Source organism: Numenius arquata, chromosome 8 (assembly GCF_964106895.1).
Source record: "Numenius arquata chromosome 8, bNumArq3.hap1.1, whole genome shotgun sequence".
NCBI lineage: Eukaryota > Metazoa > Chordata > Aves > Charadriiformes > Scolopacidae > Numenius > Numenius arquata.
Genome location: NC_133583.1, coordinates 31,535,393 through 31,554,054, shown reverse-complemented (window position 1 = coordinate 31,554,054; position 18,662 = coordinate 31,535,393). Strand labels below are relative to the sequence as shown.

Below are 18,662 nucleotides of genomic sequence, written 5' to 3'. Positions count from 1 at the left end.
TGTAATATTCAAGTTAGGTATTTTAAAACATGAACAGATACTGTTAAAACATTACTGAGCACCTCATTTTAACTTGGAGCATTCACCCTCAGTTTGATAACAGAAAGGCCTTTATGCTCTTGGATACACTGACCAAACACTGACACAAGCAAGAAAATCCGGTCTCTAAGTTGAAAAAGTCTCAAGCAGACTCACAGCCAACCAAACTCACGACAAAAACTGAAGAGCTAAAGAGCAACTAACACACCTGCAGAAATTTCATCAGCTTCCGAATAAACTATAAAGCCATTTCAATTTTCTATGTACTTCACCGGCATGAGGGAAAAATAACATGCAATCACCAACCTAAAGGAACTTCTTTTTCTAGTCAAAATTGAATATGTAATGCAATCCCTGGTGGCGACTTCAAAAGTATTTATGTAGGTCGCTACCCACATTAACACTAATGTTTCACTATTCACAACTTTGGATCAAGGCAATGAAAATAAGCAAGATACAGATCTACCAGAAATCTCATTGATAATACATGACAGTTGATAGCAACACCTCTTGGTCAACTGGAAATATTAACTGAATACTAGTTGGTTGTGGGTTTGTTTTTTTTCATTCAGAGCTTAGTTTTCTACTGTGATATTTTAATCTCCTCCTCCTATTCAGTGAGAAAAATTCCTCCTTTACAGGAAAAGCACACTTACTGGCACTTTGAAAGGAGAAGTATTCGAAGCATCCATGGAGTTGGTTTTCTCAGAGGTGCTGGTCCCGGAGATGCTCCGCCTGCGAGGAGATCTCTCTGCTGGGACCTCTAAGGAAGAGAAGAAAAAGAAGATGAATGGGTGCCGGGGGGTGGGGAATAGTCAGGTTTTATGCTCTGTAGGAAAGATGCCTCAGCAAAGTTTCAAGTGCATTGCTAAACTGCTGAATTACACTCACCTATTTTTCTATATCTTATTCCTAAATTACAGTGGACTTTTCACTGACAGATTCAGGGTTGTGAATGTGACTTGACTGTAGGCAATAGGCAATTACAATAAAAAAATGCTGGTAAAGATCAATACCCAAACATATTAAGTATTCTATTACTGTTTGTGAGATAGTATTCAGACAGCTTTAATTTTATTTTATTTTTCCCAGCAGCAATTCAGTGATTAACAGATAACTAAAATCAAGACACAGGGAAGCTCAATTTTAGTCACAGCTAAACACAATTTGACAAAGGTCAAAGTTCGGACTTATATGATCACACTACTTGCTCAAACCATGCAACCAGCAGAAGACTCATAACTGCCTGGGTAATATGACATATATATCTCTGCAGATAAAAAAAATAGGTCAACTTCTCCTCATTCTGGCAATATGACCTTACTAAGATACGACTTTGGCATCTTAAATCCATGCAGGCTGATCTGACGAGCACAAATATTCATACAAGATGTACTTCTACCTTTTTCTAGTATAAATACTAGATTAATAGCATAATAAAGCATACACACTATCAAAAATCTCTACACAAACACACATATACTGTACATATATGCATTTTTATATATAGCTAGATACATATATACATATAGATACCTTTATCACAACTGCTGCCCATCTCCAGCTCAATTGCCACACTTACAGGAATCCAGCTTCACAAAACATCCCCCAACACGGGGAAGGAAAAAAATCACTTCCTAGCAGAAAGTCCATTGTTATCTTCTGAATCTTAGAGAAAAGGAGTAAGCCGTGACTCCAGACAGTGACATTTTGACTCCTGCCGTTTGCCTTTCAAGAGACAGATGCAGCTTAAACTTCCATTTCTGGCCGCCTGGCCCTGGGGATCCGTGCTACTTCCACTTAAGAGAAAGCTGGGTCTCTCCGTTCCCCCTCCCTTCCCACGGCTTGCAGAGAGCAAGCCAGCCAGCGAGCAAGTGAAAAAGAAACACACAGGACTGCAGCTATTCAATCAATCGCTCCGACTGCACATCCTCATTAGTTACTTTCAGGCTATTAACAGACGCCCAACTGCCGGCTTCCCTCTGCTACAGAAAATTTCACTGTATATCCTGATTCACAGCAGCAAAAAAAAAAAAAAAAAGGTTTACAGAGATAGACAGCCAGCTGGTGCCACAAGAGCAGTGTTTTCCTCAAAATAATCGAAGGAAAAACGAGAAAAGCCTTCTTCAGGGATAACATTACTTGTGATGTCTTTGCATACCGGATTTTGATTTCACCAGAGTTATAATATGTATCTCCCATGGATGCTTGAAGAACGACAAAATGGAGCATACTGAACAAGAGGCTAAGAAATCTGGACCCTGCAGTACCAGTGTCTCACACTGTAGATATTTATCTTTTAAAAAACCAGACCGCTAACATTCAGCCTCTCAATCTGCTTGTAACCCTCGATGGGGAAAGAACCGCTAAGAGGGACAACAGCCTCCCGAACTGGGCAAACAAAGTCTAGCACACAATGTAGCTGCCACTGGAAAATGGGCAGGGCAGAGCCGCGCTCGCCGCCGACCGTGAGGACAATGCAGAAGCCCTGCTCGCACCCACTTAAGTAAATCACGGTCTGTCAGAGCTCGCAATAACTGCGACAGAGCAAGCTATGGCTCCAAACTGGGGAGATTTCCCTTTCGGCTGATGAGCAGCACTTTCTGGTACAGCTAAGGAGGCATCGTCTGTTTCAGTGCTGGAGGGTAAGTCCCTCTCGGGGCACCTTTAGAGAACAAGGCGCTTGGAGCAGGGCCAGCGCTAGACCAAGGTTTTTGAGTAACGGTCAGTGGCACCCTATCAGGAGCCTTTGCAGAGGTTGATAAGTTTTATTTGAGGATGCGCTCTTTTGTACCGCCAGCCTCCTCCCCCTGCCTCTATGAAGGGAAACTTATTTTCTGCAGCACCTGTAAGTACTGCTCTCCCAAAGAGGGCTGTGTTAACGAGGGATTTAAACCACTGCTTCTGCTGTTCTCACTGTAAATGTAATGAAAGCAGATGGGGGTGATATATTCACTTGGAACCGGGGACTAAAGCAAACACCTTTTATTTTACGTCGAATAGTAATGTGTAACGTAATAGGTTTGGCTTTATCCACTTCTCACACACAGGAAATCACATCAAAGCTGCTTCAGTAATTTAACACAGTCTGTTAACTTTGCTGAGTCATAAATGAAAACAGGAGCCCGAATTCCCCACTATTTTCAATAACAGATTCTGCAGGAAGGGCAGTTTAGGAAAAAGTTTAAATTTAAACCAAATGGAGTTGAAAAGCTACAACAAGGAACACACCTGGCTCTCCTTGCCTTCCCTCTTCCCCCCGCATCCACCCAGCAGCAATTCAAGTTCTCTGGAAATAAACCACTGAGATTCCATCAGTAAAATGAGTTTCTTCCGTTCTCAGACCATCACAGAAGTGTTCCAAATGGAAAAGGGAAAATGAAATATTCACAAGATGCCCACAGTGAACTAAAAATAAAACTACATTTCCCTCTTTTCTCCTTCTAAAGAACAAGAGCAAATAAACAACATGCTCAGTCCCCAGGAAAAAAGAAGACCTAGATATAGCAAAATTGTCGAGATATGTTAACCGGAAATCGAAAGCTAAAGCAACCTGCCTGTAGAACAGTAATTTTGCTGACTCGTGTAAAAAACAAAAATCTATACTGTCACAACCACACAAAAAATTAGCTAGTTCCCTTCCCTGCTCCACAAACAATGCTAGAGGCTACTCTTGCATAATCTTCACCTGCTGTAAAAATCAATATACCTCTCATCGGCTTAGTATTAAATTACAACTGCTTTCTGCATTGCTCACTCTCAGGGACCAAGACTACAGATAAATCACATTGTTTCTATGGATAAACAACCTGAAACCCTTTTCATGCACTCTCAATTTCTGGGAAGGAGAAGAAAAAAAAAAAGCTAGACAGGTCTTCCCCCTTTTCAACCTTAAAAAAATAATCCATCCAACAAATAATCCATCCAACATTGGCCAAGGCCAATGGGATGAGGTTTAATAAGGCCAAGTGCCGGGTTCTGCATTTCGGCCACAACAACCCCAAGCAACGCTACAGGCTTGGGGAAGAGTGGCTGGAAAGCTGCCCGGCAGAAAAGGACCTGGGAGTGTTAGTGGACAGCCGGCTTAACATGAGCCAGCAGTGTGCCCAGGCAGCCAAGAAGGCCAACGGCATCCTGGCCTGTATCAGGAATAGCGTGGCCAGCAGGAGCAGGGAAGTCATCGTGCCTCTGTACTCGGCACTGGTGAGGCCTCACCTCGAGTACTGTGTTCAGTTTTGGGCCCCTCACTACAGGAAAGACACTGAAGTGCTGGAGCGTGTCCAGAGGAGAGCCACCAAGCTGGGGAGGGGTCTGGAGAACAAGTCCTGTGAGGAGAGGCTGAGGGAACTGGGCATGTTTAGTTTGGAGAAGAGGAGGCTGAGGGGAGACCTCATTGCCCTCTACAACTACCTGAAAGGAAACTGTAGAGAGGCGGGGGTTGGCCTCTTCTCCCAAGGGAATAACGACAGGACCAGAGGAAATGGTATGAAGCTGCGGCAAGGGAGGTTTAGATTAGATATTAGGAAGAACTACTTTACTGAAAGAGTGGTCAAGCACTGGAACAGCCTGCCCAGGGAGGTGGTGGAGTCACCATCCCTGGAGGTATTTAAGAAACGTGTAGACGTGGCTCTTCAGGGCTTGCTCTAGTGCCTGGGATTGTTGGTTTGTGGTGGGGTGTTGTGTGTGAGGTTGTGGGTGTGGGGTTTAGTTGGTGGGTGCTTTTTTTTTTTTTTTTTTTCTTTTTTGGGGGGGGTGTTGTTGTTTGGTTGGTTTTGTGTGTTGTGTTTTTTGTTTGTTTGTGTGTTTTTTTGTTTTTTTTTTAATGTGGTTGGACTCGATGATCTCAAAGGTCCCTTCCAACCACTAAGATTCTGTGATTCTGTGAAATGAGTTGTAAACATCCCTGTGGGACACTTCTAATTTATCACCTCATATATTGGTGATATACAGTAATATTTATGTAAATAAATATTTATGCAAATAAATATTTACAGACTACATAGACATAGTTACAAATTAGCTGAGCCAATTACTCAGCAATGGCAGACGGCTCTGAAGAGGGAACTGCCCAAGGATATAACGAAGGGAGGTCTCTTTTCACATCTTCATATTGCACCACTCTCTACCCTCTGCAACACCAAACCTGGTTTTGTTGGCCAGAAGGCAGGTTTGTGTAAGACAGGTGCCACTTACTACTATGAGAAGTGCTGATGATTGACCTCCTTTGAAGGCAACCAACCCTCTTGGCCACAGCGGTGTAGCCTCACTGACCTCCAGTCAGGATGCGGTTCTCGGACTCCATCTGAATTTCCTATTGCTGGGTGCTCTGGCCACTTGAAATTTGAAACTTTGCTGTTGTGGGAATTCATATTCTACTGTGAGGAGCTTTTTCTCAGGGTGGGAGAAGTAGAGATGAAACAAACGCCCCAGTTTTGCAGGAGAGTGCTCGCCACTCTATCTCCATTTTTCTGAATTTGAAATGGATTGGAGAAGGGCAGGCGAAACAATCAGTAACAACGAAACACCTTCAGAGGTTAGAGTGAAAAGAATTAAGTTACTGAACTTGCAAATAAGGTCAGAGAAACAAAGATTAGAGGGGTGTCCATGATTTTGCAAAGGGCAGTGCAATGAAACTACTGCACGGTCTCAGTGGAATTTGCATCAAGACTGTGGCACCTTCCAGACTGGGCTTGTGTTCTCCCAGAACTGGCAAGAACATCTCCAGATCTGAGTTCCTGCTTATTAAGTCCAGGAGGTGACTCTAAAGCAGCCCCAAAGACCTATCTGGAGATGCAAAAAAGGTGTAAGATGGCATAAAAGGGGTAAGAATAACTCTTGTCTGTCATTACTCATAAGGGGCTGGTACGAGTCCCTGTCACAGCAAACAAGAGATCACACCATCTACTCCAGGCTGGCAGGTCCTACATTTCTGTAATAAAGTTCTCAGCCTGGTCACTTTCTGCACACCAGCCTTTTGTCAATTTTGACTTTTAGCAGGTCATAATAATCAAAGTCATAATCAATAATCAAAGTCACAGTTTAATCAGTTGTGACTTTTAGCAGTTCATAATAACACATGGCTTAGCACTGACCAATTATCTGCTACAACATCCTTTGCTCTCGTGCAAAAAAGATTTGGGTTTGTGAAAGGCTATATTTACCATTCACTGGAAAAAAAAAATCATACTACTGACAAAAAAATTAATATTTCTTTCCCAAATCATAGATTCTGTTGAGCAAAATAAAATAAATAATAATAATATCCATCCGCAAATTCATACTCCAAATATCCTTATTGGGTATCTTTGTGTTGTCTTTAGTAGGATAAGGGCAGACTGCTGGTGTGTATTATCTACTGGTTAGGAAAATAAAAGAAAGATATAATAAGATTGCAGGGATTGGGGTATTGTTTTGTCTGCACACATCCTGATATGATGGTACCTTGGGCTGCGACTAGAGGGGATAGAGAATATGATTCATAAAAAGAATCAATTAATTCTGCCTCTCAAGACTGCGTTAATTACAGGCATTTGAAAAATACAAAACCAGTCAATATGACTAAATACCTTTCCAGGACTAAGTGTTTCTAAAGACTGCCTCTTGGGTGCACTCCTATTAAAAATGTCCCCAGCTGAAAGCAAACCAAACCCACCCAAATATTTTTACCCTCTTTATATAGCTACCTTGGCACTCCCCAGGAGAAAATGCCAATTGCTGCTGGTCAGAGCATTACCTGAACAATCAAAAAATCCTGCAATTAGCCTCTTGTCTGAAGGAAGGATCAATAAGCTACGCATACTATACCCCCTTTTTTAAGCAAAATTTGTCGTTGTTTTAAATGTTGTAGCACTCATGTAGCAATAGTTACCACAGTGGACAAACATTCTAAATATTTATCTCTTCTCAGTGCCATTTTAGAAATTCACCTGCCTGGACAGGTTATTATACATTTCAAATATGGTAATGCCTGGAGGATGCAGCATGGCTGGACTTAAGTACTGAACCATTTCTGCCCCAAAGAGTTCACAGTCTTAACATGAAACACTGTTAGAGTGTGCTAAACCCTACACTGGAGGCAGGAGGGAAGAAGTATGTTAAGAAAATAAGACATGCAAGATAAGTAAGTTACCCTTTATGGGCCTCTGGGCAATTATTTTATTTTTACAATACACTGATATGAAAGTCATTATCCCAAGAGAAATAACTGAATCCTAGGGAGTGAAAATAAAAGAGTGTCTTGAGGGAAGATTTGGTAAAAAAAAAAAAAAAATAAATCTTAGTTATTGAAAATCTGTAAGAATGGGAAAGACAAGTGTTTCTCTCAAAGAGGACAGATGGAAGAGACCATACTGGGGTGTGGCAACGGACTAGAAAGGACTAAAGGATTTCAAGGCCTCCTTCAGCACTATTTTCTACTCTCTCAAAAGGCCAATTAGTCTTATGGATTAACTACAAAAGAAATAGAATAAAAACCTGCAGCACTTGACTTGTTATGACTTAGTATTTCTTTTACAAACACACTTAAAGAAATAAGAGACTCAAGTCTAAGCTTGGAAGAGTTGGAGCACTTACAGGTTTGCTGCTGGCAGCTAGTTTTTGAAGATGTTACTCATAGATGTAACCACCAGTGGAGTGGTGGTTACAGAGACAAAAGAGATTCAATATTTGTTTCACAGACAACAGGAACTACAGAGCTTGTTTCTTACTTTTACAAAGTCAGTACACTAAAAAATTTTAGCTTGTAGGGCAGGAAAACAAGCCAAAACAGAGATACTGCTTTTCTATTCTGCTACATTTTCATTAAGTACTTTCATTGCAAGTTGCTGATCACCTACCACACTGCATAAATAATGTAGGTGCCTGTTTGACCCTGATGCTTTGGTCTCCTATATGCATGTATTAAAATAAACAAAAACCACCAAACAGCCAACATAGATATATATGCAATTTTTAAAAAAATGGTTTATATGCATGAATGAATGTTCAAGTGGGAATAATCAGCTGGGCTGCTGATTCAAGTATTTTCATTCCAAATAAACTAATGTGTTGAGCCTATTAAAAAGGGAGTATCTAATTCACTTTTAGAACCTTTTAAAAATAAATAAGCATTTCAAAAACTACAAAAATTCAACATGCTCCAAGGCAGTTTAAGATATAACAATAAAGCATATACATTCAGTAAAAGTATGGTATTCACAACTTCGTTAAGACAGAAGAGACTATTTTTGTCTCATTGCTCTTTAAGGTTGTTTCAGAGTGCTCATGTGACAGCATTAACAAGAAAGAGATGTCGTTGAGTGCTGTCAGTATTCACTTATGGTTTCTTCTACCCTGGTGAAAATACATAAAAAGCACGAGGAGATAGAGCCATAGAACTGCCTAGGTTGGAAGGGATCCTTCAGATCATCTAGTCCAAACGTCAATCTAACACTGATAAAAACCACCACTAAACCATGTCACTAAGCACTATGTCTACCTGCCTTTTAAATACTGCTGGGGATGGTGATTCAACCACTTCCCTGGGCAGCCCATTCCAAGGCTTAATAACCCTTTCAGTGTAAAAATTCTTCCTAATATCCAACCAGAACCTCCCCTGGAGCAACTTGAGGCTGTTTCCCCTTGTCCTATCGCCTGTGACTTGGGAGAAGAGACCGACCCCCACCTCTCTGCACCCTCCTTTCAGGCAGTCATAGAGAGCAATAAGGTCTCCCCTCAGCCTCCTTTTCTCCAGGCTGAACAACCTCAGCTCCCTCAGCCTCTCCTCATAAGACTTGCTCTCCAGACCCCTCACCAGCTTCGTTGCCCTTCTCTGGACCTGCTCCAGCACCTCAATGTCTTTTTTGTGGCAAGGGGCCCAAAACTGGACACAGCCCTCGAGGTGGGGCCTCACCAGCGCCGAGTACAGGGGGACGATCACCTCCCGAGTCCTACTCACCACTCTGCTCCTGATACAGGCCAGGATGCTGTTGGCCTTCTTGGCCACCTGGGCACACTGCTGGCTCATGTTCAGCCCACAGTCGACCAGCACACCCAGGTCCTTTTCTGCCAGGCAGCAGCTCTCCAGCCACTCTGCCCCAGGCCTGTGGCGCTGCATGGGGTTGGTGTGACCCAAGTGCAGGCCCCGGCACTTGGCCATGTTGAACCTCATCCCATTGGCCTTGGCCCATCCATCCAGCCTGTCCAGATCCCTCTGTAGAGCCTTTCTACCCTCCAGCAGGTTGACACTCCCACCTCACTTGGTGTCATCTGCGAACTGACCGAGTGTGCACTCGATCCCCTCGTCCAGACCATTGATAAAGATGTTAAAGAGAACCGGCCCCAACACCGAGCCCTGGGGGACACCACCCGTGACCGGCCGCCAACTGGATTTAACTCCATTCACCACCACTCTGGGCCTGGCACTCCAGCCAGTTTTTTACCCAGCAAAGAGTCCAAGAAGAAGAAACATCTGAACAGCATTTTTCAGATGTGTATTATCCTAATGAAATAGGAAACCTCATATAAAAATAAATCAACATGTTAATGTTTTATCCTGGATTAAGCATTCTCTCTCATTTTGCTCACTTGGGGAGAATTCAGACTTGGGCCCAATTTACAGACTCTCATAAAAATTTAACTAAATGCCTATGTAAGAAGCTTAGGGTAAAAGCAAACTCAAAAACCCTGATCTGTTTAAAGTCCTGAAGTCCAAGTTCATGTTCTGACTGAAATACATTATGCAAATTCTACAAGATATAACTTAAAGGGGAAAAATGAAATTTGCAGAGATAGCGTTTCCACATTTATCACATTTCCAAATTCTACAAGATATAACTTAAAGGAGAAAACTGAAATTTGCAGAAATAGCGTTTCTACATTTATCAAGACAACTAGACAGGGGGAAAGAAGCCACAAGATGATACATCAGAGAAAATGCAACCACGTCACAGTATACTAAAGTGTACAAATGCTACCAGGCCTGGAAAGGGAAATACAAAGGAAGCTCTGCAAAGCTCGCTGGCTATAGAACTCCATCATCAAACGACTGCTAGATGCCAATTATGATCAAAAACCCTCCCAGTCCATTAGCAGGGATTTTCAAAGAAGATACTCTGCTTTACTAGTGATTGAGACAATCAGACAAGTCTTGCAAGATGATCCAGGTAAATATCAAAGACTTTTTTATTTACAGAGAGGTAATTCTGTTGGTGTTAGACACTTGCATTGTACTGGTATATATATATAAAAAAAAAGTAATTGAATTAGTGCCCAGTTCAAAAGGTGCATAGCAAGCAACCTAAATGACAGTTTAAGTCACTTAAAAGATGTTTAAGTCATTGATTCCTAAAGGACTTTACAATCTGAAAGACAAGACCTAACATGCAAAGCAGACGAATACAGAGATGAGGCTGGGAGAAAGGACAAGAATATCATTGGAGATAATAATTTTTGGCTTTCAAGTACTGATTCTCACATTTTCGTTTTGCAGAATGTTCCGAGGAAGCTGTATGTGGCATTTAGCGAGTACAACATCAGCTGTTATTAGACTGATGCATTCGCTTTGAGGCGGAGGAACGAATACTCCAGCTCTGCAAATGTGAGTCAGAAATTAAACAGATGCACGTCCCTAGGCCGTTCAACATATCCTCTGCATGATGTGCGTGGCCATACAAAATTTGGCATAGTTGCCCCTTTTTAACCTCCTCATGCAACAGCCTCTGAAACCTCCTTCAACGGTTGACTCTATGCGCAGCAATACAAATTGCCTCCACAACTGTGCCAACACAAAAGCAGACACAAGTTGCTACTGCACATGACCTGGAGATGCTGATGTCCTTGTTAGCTTCTAATGATTTTGGACTGCCCCTGCTAATTCAAATTACCTTGTGTTTGCTGCAGAGAGATTGCACACAGACAATTAACGCAGATCAGCTGATGCATGGTAACTTGTTCCCGCAATGTAATTTGTTTAGAGGCTTATGACTTAGACACACATTAGTATGATATCAGTATTTATTATCCTTGTTATTAAACAACAGCCTTGAGCCATGGGTTTCAAAACCAATCCTTTCACTCTCTGTAAAAGAGCTGTGAATCCAGGCATTCTCAAAAAAGCAATCTTTCGCTCTGGTTATTGGGAAATTCTCACAGATGACCGGCCCTTGGACATATCGAAGCTCAACAGCTCTTGTCATTCCTCTCAATGGGCCAGAAGGCTGCTCTAAGCTTCAGTACCTCTTGCTCACTGTGGTAGGATTTTGCCCCTAAGCAATAAGAATTATTGTTATGGACACACAAAAATAAAAACTGCCAATGTTCTGTAGACATCCGAGGGATGGCATAAAAGTTAAGACACCACTTGGGAATTGGTATCTCTTTAAGATGAAAGAAAAATGATAATTTAAGTACTTGGATGCAAAAAACGCTACCTTAAATAGCTCAGCTTCGCAACACCCTTCAGACTCCAGGCTGAATAAATACTTCCTGGTCTTTCTGGGGTGAGACTTAGGAGACATCTCGAGGATCTCTCGGTTTGGAACAAAACGTGAATGACAGTCTCTTGCTGAGCAGCACCGGTGCCCAGCCCATGCATACTCTTGTCGCTGTTCACATCTGGTGTGATATTCCCAAAGAAGGCCACAGCACATAGCAATGAAGTGTTAGCAAGTCAAAATAGACTCTGAGGGAGTCCCTTATTTTCCTTCCACATTCTGTACTGTTCTGGACCTGTAAACTGAGAGAACTGCTTACCATAGAGAGATCAGTGTAAACTCTATCTACTGAAGAGAGCCCAGCCACACCAGGTACCTGCCTATGGTCTGGATGGAAGACAACAAAACTGGAGAAAAAATAGGGTATGGATTGGCTGTCACCTACTTGATTGACAGACAAAGATCCATAGTGGTGACTACTGTAACTTAGGGGTGGAGGTGAGAGTGGGGGAAGAGATATTATAGCAGATATTGTAACAAACATTATTTTAAATAGTCCATGGAAAGGAAAATTCAGCCTGTCTGAGCAACGCAGTACCTGGAAATTATTAAAACAGAAAGAAAACAGACTGCATCCTGAGAACAACAGAAACCATTCAGGAGAGAGATGGAATGATTTGTGGAGATGGGATTAAAAGAACAAAACCAAGTAACAACAGTTTGACATAGCAACAGCTCTAAGGGAAAGACAAAACAATAATCAGCTGCTGTGTGTGAATTCTGTTTAAAACATTTTCAACCTCTTACTGGTATTTACTATAAGTAAAAGAGTAGTTTCGATTTTCCACCTGAATGCAGTTAAACTAATGTGTAAATATCCAGAAATAGAGCACAGGATTGCTCGACTGTGCTTCCTAGATTTAATTTCTAGGCTAGAGAAGTATCTGATTCCCTCAGCTGAAATTTTTGTTCTAAATGCATCTAAACAATTCTCTTAAGAAGAAAAACTTTCAGCAGTCTCCTCTGATTTGTCTTACTAGCATCACACAGTTGAGAAGTTAAGTTGTAGGCAAGCTGACAGAAATGAGTGGAAGTAGAGACTGAACACAGGTATCAGATGGTCAAATGGCACAGAGAAGAGAAACAGACCAGTAAGTAACATGTTTAGTCCAGAAAGGATTTTCTGCATAGCACATGCCAAATTAGAACTTGACCTTTACCAAATGTGTTTGCAACTATTTCAAACAGATTGTAATCAAGTTTAATTAACAATTGCATACCACTTAAAAGCTCTTACAAGGAAATAACGTCAGGTAACTGAAGGACTGAAGAAATTAAGCACCAGTGAAAGTAGTAAAGGTTTCCCAGTAAAGTGTTAAATACATATATATACATATATAGTTAGTACCCTACCGTACCAAGAAACGAGAGAAGGCTTTTCTCATCTTCTGTGCTGCTATCCAGCCATTCGGCCACATCACCAGGAGAAAGAAGACTCATTCTCCAGCCAGAAAACTTTTCCATACAGAAAACAGTAAGTGAACGAAGCAGGGTAGGAAGTGTGGGGAGGAGCTGATGGTCTTGGGATTCCAGTACTCCAGTTATTGTCTACACTGACAACCTGAGAGCGTGATCCTGCCCTCTTCTCTCAACCCTACATCTGACAGCCCGTACTGACAAAGCAGGCATGGGTGGGAGCAGTAAGTGGGGTCTGTACTTGTTGTCCCTTTGTGTCAGGTTTCAGTCCAAGCAGGAACAGAAAGAAGGCAAAAAAGTGGTGCAGGGGAAACCGAGGCTTTAAAATCCAAAAGAGGTAGCAGGTTATGATAGAATCAATTTAAGTAAAAAAGAATAAACAGGTCTCAGTGCTGAAGAAGCTCAAGTAAGTCAGCACAATAGCTCATCAGCTAAGTGTAATATATCCCTACCACTCCTTATAGTGTTGGCTTTGTTTGTAGGCTCAGGTATTATGCTTTATGCTAAAAGAAAAAACAGGAAGCTTAGAGGCAATTTAAATACCCTCCCCATTACTGAAGAGCCTGCATTCCCCTGTTTACAAGCCCCTTCCTGCTCCAGCTATTATAACAGCATCCCAGCCTTCCTTACAATGAATTTGTTCGTGCAATGGCAGGTTGATCAATCTGTGAATAGGAAGCTCCCACCCCTCCCTCTCCCCTCCTCCTGCATGGCGGCGGCATTGATCGGCAATAATGGAATCTGCTTCTGACTGCCAACAGCAGCATTAGAGAGAGGGGAACTGCTCCTCTTCATCAGTGCGAAGCAGCAGTCACAGCCCCGCTGGGCTTCAGCCTCGACTGCAACAGGGCAAATGAGAACAAGGTAAGGAGAGAGCAGCGTTCTTGGGGGTTCAAACAAGTCAAACGCTAACGGTCGGTTATTTATTTAAAAAAAAAAAAAAAAAGAAGATAAATGGGAAATAATTCTGCTCTGTCTAGACAGCGAGCTTGCTCTGCACAGCTTTGCAATGAAGCCTTGTCATTGTGACTTTATGAAGGGTCACATTTAATTGTACAGGATTTATAGCATATGATTTATTCTACACAAAAGAGCATTTTACAGGTTTACACATGCATGAGCAGAGACGAATCCCGGTAAGTGAGGGACTCCTGGGCCCCACAAATCAAAATTGCCTTTGTCCTCAGGGGATGGAGCTGATGCTCTGATCAAACTGCACTCTTTAAAGACACAGCCGCCTTTTGTTCACCATTTTCTGAACCTGTCTTTATTTTAAATAATTTATACAGTTGCCAATCCCTACTGCAAACTAGGACACTTGCTGACCACCGACTAAAACCCAAGTCAAAACAGTAACAACAAAAAACCATTAGATCAGCAAAGAAAAGAATTAGATACCAACCAACAAACTAAGAAAAAAAAAGAGCTATCAAGTCCCAGCAGGGAAGAAAATTCCAATTACTAAGACAAACCGTAGCAAGTATTGTTTGTGCAGGACAGATATTTTCATAAAACACCTGCCAAGCAGGGCAGATGCTATACAGAATTCACAATTAATGAGGGAACACGGGACAGGAGTGAGATATCACAGCAGCATAGAAGACTCAGCCAAGCAGTCCTCCTCTTCATACTGAAAAAGTTCATGCCTCCACCTCCAATACGAACAGAGAGATTAAAAAAACAGAAACATTTCCTACATAATATAAAATCCAACAATAGAAAGGCATCAGATGCATTTCCCATCTATGCAAAAAATAGCTGATTTTTTTTTGACAAAACAAGCTTTTCCAATAAATTCTACTGTGTGTGTGGGAGGATCACATTTTGTCCAACTTCTACAAGTAGAATCTTCTTTGAGTTAAGACTGTGCAAATCGATGACGTAAATCTACTTGCAATAAGAATGGAATTAAAGAACTTTTAGAGAAAGGATTAGGTAGCTATTTTCTTCTATCTGGTTAGAGAATATGAAACAAAAATGTCATCTCTTGCCTTTTACTTTTCTGTGAAACAAATACGGTGCCCAAATCCACCTGACTGTCTTTCCATTAATAACTGGTTTAATTTGCAATATTAACTATGAACTCCATAAATAATAGGTTCTAGAGAAAACAAAGTTAAGAGTATTGATTTCCCATGAATGCTTACCGATTTTGCATCCTTTCTAGGAGTACAGATCCTGTTTTCCTCCCTAGCTGCCTCATCTTCTATCATAATTTAGCTTTATTCATCCCTTTCAATGCATTATAATGTTCATGAAAACAGGGAAAGTATATTAAATACCAAATACGAAACTGCGTTATTGGAGTATTTTAAAATATGGGAACATTAAAAACTTTGTAAATAGCAGAGGCAGAAGTTGCAAAGACTTCAGTCAGGAAGATGTAACTAGGAACTGAAATGGTATTACAGATTTTCATATGCGGAACTCTCTTGTGCATTAACATTCCTGGGGCAACACACAGAGGGGAAAAAACCTGTATAAATACTTCCCTACTATTCATGTCCTTTTTGTGTAGCTTAACAGGACACAGTATCATGCAGGAAGCTTGGCTGCAATGGACTTTCAGAAGGTGGAGATATGCATCAGAACAAAAACATGAATGGAAAAGTCCTTGTAAGTAAGTTACGAACACACACCTATTAGAAATCCAGGAAATTTAAAGCAATAGATAGATGCAGAAGAACCTCTGACATTTAGAAACACCAAATCCATCAAATTTAAAGGTAGAAATAATGATTACAATCATCTAACCTGACTTGAACACCTTTAGAACATCACTCAGTGACTCTCATCCATTCATTACATTATTTCTAGTTGAACAAAGACACATCTTCCAGAAAAAAATAACATCCAATTGTAAATAGACACTGCAAAGACATAAAGAACCAGTCTGTTCCCTTGGTAAGCTCTTCCAACGGTTAACTCCACTCGTGCTTAGCAATTCGCTCCCTAGTTCCACGAATGAATGTATCCAGCCTCATCTCCCAACCACTGGGCACTGGTTGACATTTGCATGCTTTGATACTCTCCATTATCAAACTCTGGTCTCAGAAACAGAATCACAGAATCTTAGTGGTTGGAAGGGACCCTTGAGATCATCGAGTCCAACCACATTAAAAAAAAAAAAAAAACACACAAACAAACAAAAAAAACACAACACACAAAACCAAACAAACAACAACACCCCCCCCAAAAAAGAAAAAAAAAAAAAAAAGCACCCACCAACTAAACCCCACACCCACAACCTCACACACAACACCCCACCACAAACCACAATCCCGGGCACTAGAGCAAGCCCTGAAGAGCCACATCTACACGTTTCTTAAATACCTCCAGGGATGGTGACTCCACCACCTCCCTGGGCAGGCTGTTCCAGTGCTTGACCACTCTTTCAGTAAAGTAGTTCTTCCTAATATCTAATCTAAACCTCCCTTGCCGCAGCTTCATACCATTTCCTCTGGTCCTGTCGTTATTCCCTTGGGAGAAGAGGCCAACCCCCGCCTCTCTACAGTTTCCTTTCAGGTAGTTGTAGAGGGCAATGAGGTCTCCCCTCAGCCTCCTCTTCTCCAAACTAAACATGCCCAGTTCCCTCAGCCTCTCCTCATAGGACTTGTTCTCCAGACCCCTCCCCAGCTTGGTGGCTCTCCTCTGGACACGCTCCAGCACTTCAGTGTCTTTCCTGTAGTGAGGGGCCCAAAACTGAACACAGTACTCGAGGTGAGGCCTCACCAGTGCCGAGTACAGAGGCACGATGACTTCCTTGCTCCTGCTGGCCACGCTATTCCTGATACAGGCCAGGATGCCGTTGGCCTTCTTGGCTGCCTGGGCACACTGCTGGCTCATGTTAAGCCGGCTGTCCACTAACACTCCCAGGTCCTTTTCTGCCGGGCAGCTTTCCAGCCACTCTTCCCCAAGCCTGTAGCGTTGCTTGGGGTTGTTGTGACCGAAATGCAGAACCCGGCACTTGGCCTTATTAAACCTCATCCCATTGGCCTTGGCCCATTGATCCAACCTGTCCAGGTCCCTCTGTAGAGCCTTCTGACCCTCAAGCAGATCAACACTCCCACCTAACTTGGTGTCATCCGCAAACTTACTGAGGGTGCATTCAATCCCCTTGTCTAGATCATCAATGAAGATATTGAACAAGACTGGCCCCAAAACTGAGCCCTGAGGGACACCACTGATGACCAGCCGCCAACCAGATTTTGCTCCATTAATCACAACTCGCTGGGCATGGCCATCCAGCCAGTTTTTTATCCAGCGGAGGGTACACTTGTCTATGCCATGATTCTCCAGTTTCTCCAGGAGAATGCCGTGAGGGACGGTGTCAAAGGCCTTACCAAAGTCCAGGTAGACAACATCCACAGCCTTCCCCTCATCGAGAAAGCGGGTCACATGGTCATAGAAAGAGATCAAATTGGTCAGGCAGGACCTCCCTTTCCTAAACCCATGCTGGCTGGCCCTGATCCCTTGGCTGCCCTGCACTTGCTTTGAGAGCTCACTCAGGATGATCCTCTCCATGATCTTTCCCGGTACTGAGGTCAGGCTGACAGGCCTGTAGTTTCCGAGATCCTCCTTCCGGCCCTTCTTGTAGATGGGCGTCACATTGGCCACCTGTAAACGTCCTGACTGTTTACATCCTTTGAAAACAATTACTTCAAAATATCTTGAAACTCCTCTGGAGCATTAATTTTAATTTTTAAACCTTTTGCTGTGCAAGAACACCGAAGATTAAAGTTGCTCCACAATTGCAGGACGGATGTGGTACTGGTCTCCTACTAAAGCTTGCCACGGGCAGAAGAAACACTGTGAATAGCTTCTTAAATTTAACTTTCTCCATCTTAAAGCTGGTTTTGTGCTCTAGAGCTTACCAAAACCTTTCAAAAAGTCTTGTCCAAATTTTCCACGATAGCCAGTTTTTGACATAGGCTGCAAATAAGCATGAGAGAAATATTCAAAACATGACTAACTCATTTTCATGCTGTGAGACCTACCTACACTAGAAAAAATTTTGTTGAACCAATGCAAACATAGATACAAATTGTTCTATTGACCATAGCGGAAGTATGCAAAATGTGAAAATAAAAACAGGTGGGAGAGATCAGCAAAGTGGGAGAGATCAGCAAAGTAGGAATAAAAAAACCTCCAAAAACCAGGAGTGAGAAGCAGCTAATCTCTGCCTTGAGAGACTGCTGTTTTCCAAAATTAGCACCAGTAGCCATACAGAATAGCAGGTGAAAACACGAGAAAACTCTTTCAAAGAGCTTAGGTTCACCTCCCTCAATTCCAAAAGCAGATGAGTCCACAAGGCTGAAAATTAAACCAAGTCCTTATGTTTTGGAACCTCTTACATAAAACCTGTATACATCCCCAATTGGTAATTCTTTGCATTACCATCAGCGAATAGGCTTCTGCTCGTTTCTGCAGTTGTCAGAAATGTCACCCTCCTACAGTTATGATTTGGAAACCTATGAAGCTAAGCAGCTTTGCCATCCCGTGGATTTAAATATTAGCATTCTTGATAAGTGAAACTATACAGAAGCACAAGTGCTCAGATTTTTCTACAGGAATTTTAGTAAATGATAATTCACAATATATGCAAATAATAGAGCACAGTTGCCTTCTGACGCAGATGCTTTGTAAGCACAAAGTCATAGTAGTGTTATAAATCATAACATACTAATGTTCTCTGCGTGAGGCACTTACAAGAAGAGGAAAAATGGATCTTACTTG

The 18,662-nt window shown here is 42.0% G+C and overlaps 1 protein-coding gene across 2 annotated transcripts in view; it reads right to left on the bottom strand.

Annotated features, from left to right (window-relative positions):
* The window catches only part of RASAL2 (RAS protein activator like 2), a 133,756-nt gene that overhangs the window by 55,345 nt on the left and 59,749 nt on the right, over nucleotides 1–18,662 (bottom strand). For both annotated transcript variants that reach the window (XM_074151239.1, XM_074151240.1), the window contains one exon: nucleotides 696–802. In XM_074151239.1, coding sequence (XP_074007340.1) covers nucleotides 696–802 — 107 coding nt within the window. The remainder of the gene's footprint in view (nucleotides 1–695; nucleotides 803–18,662) is intronic.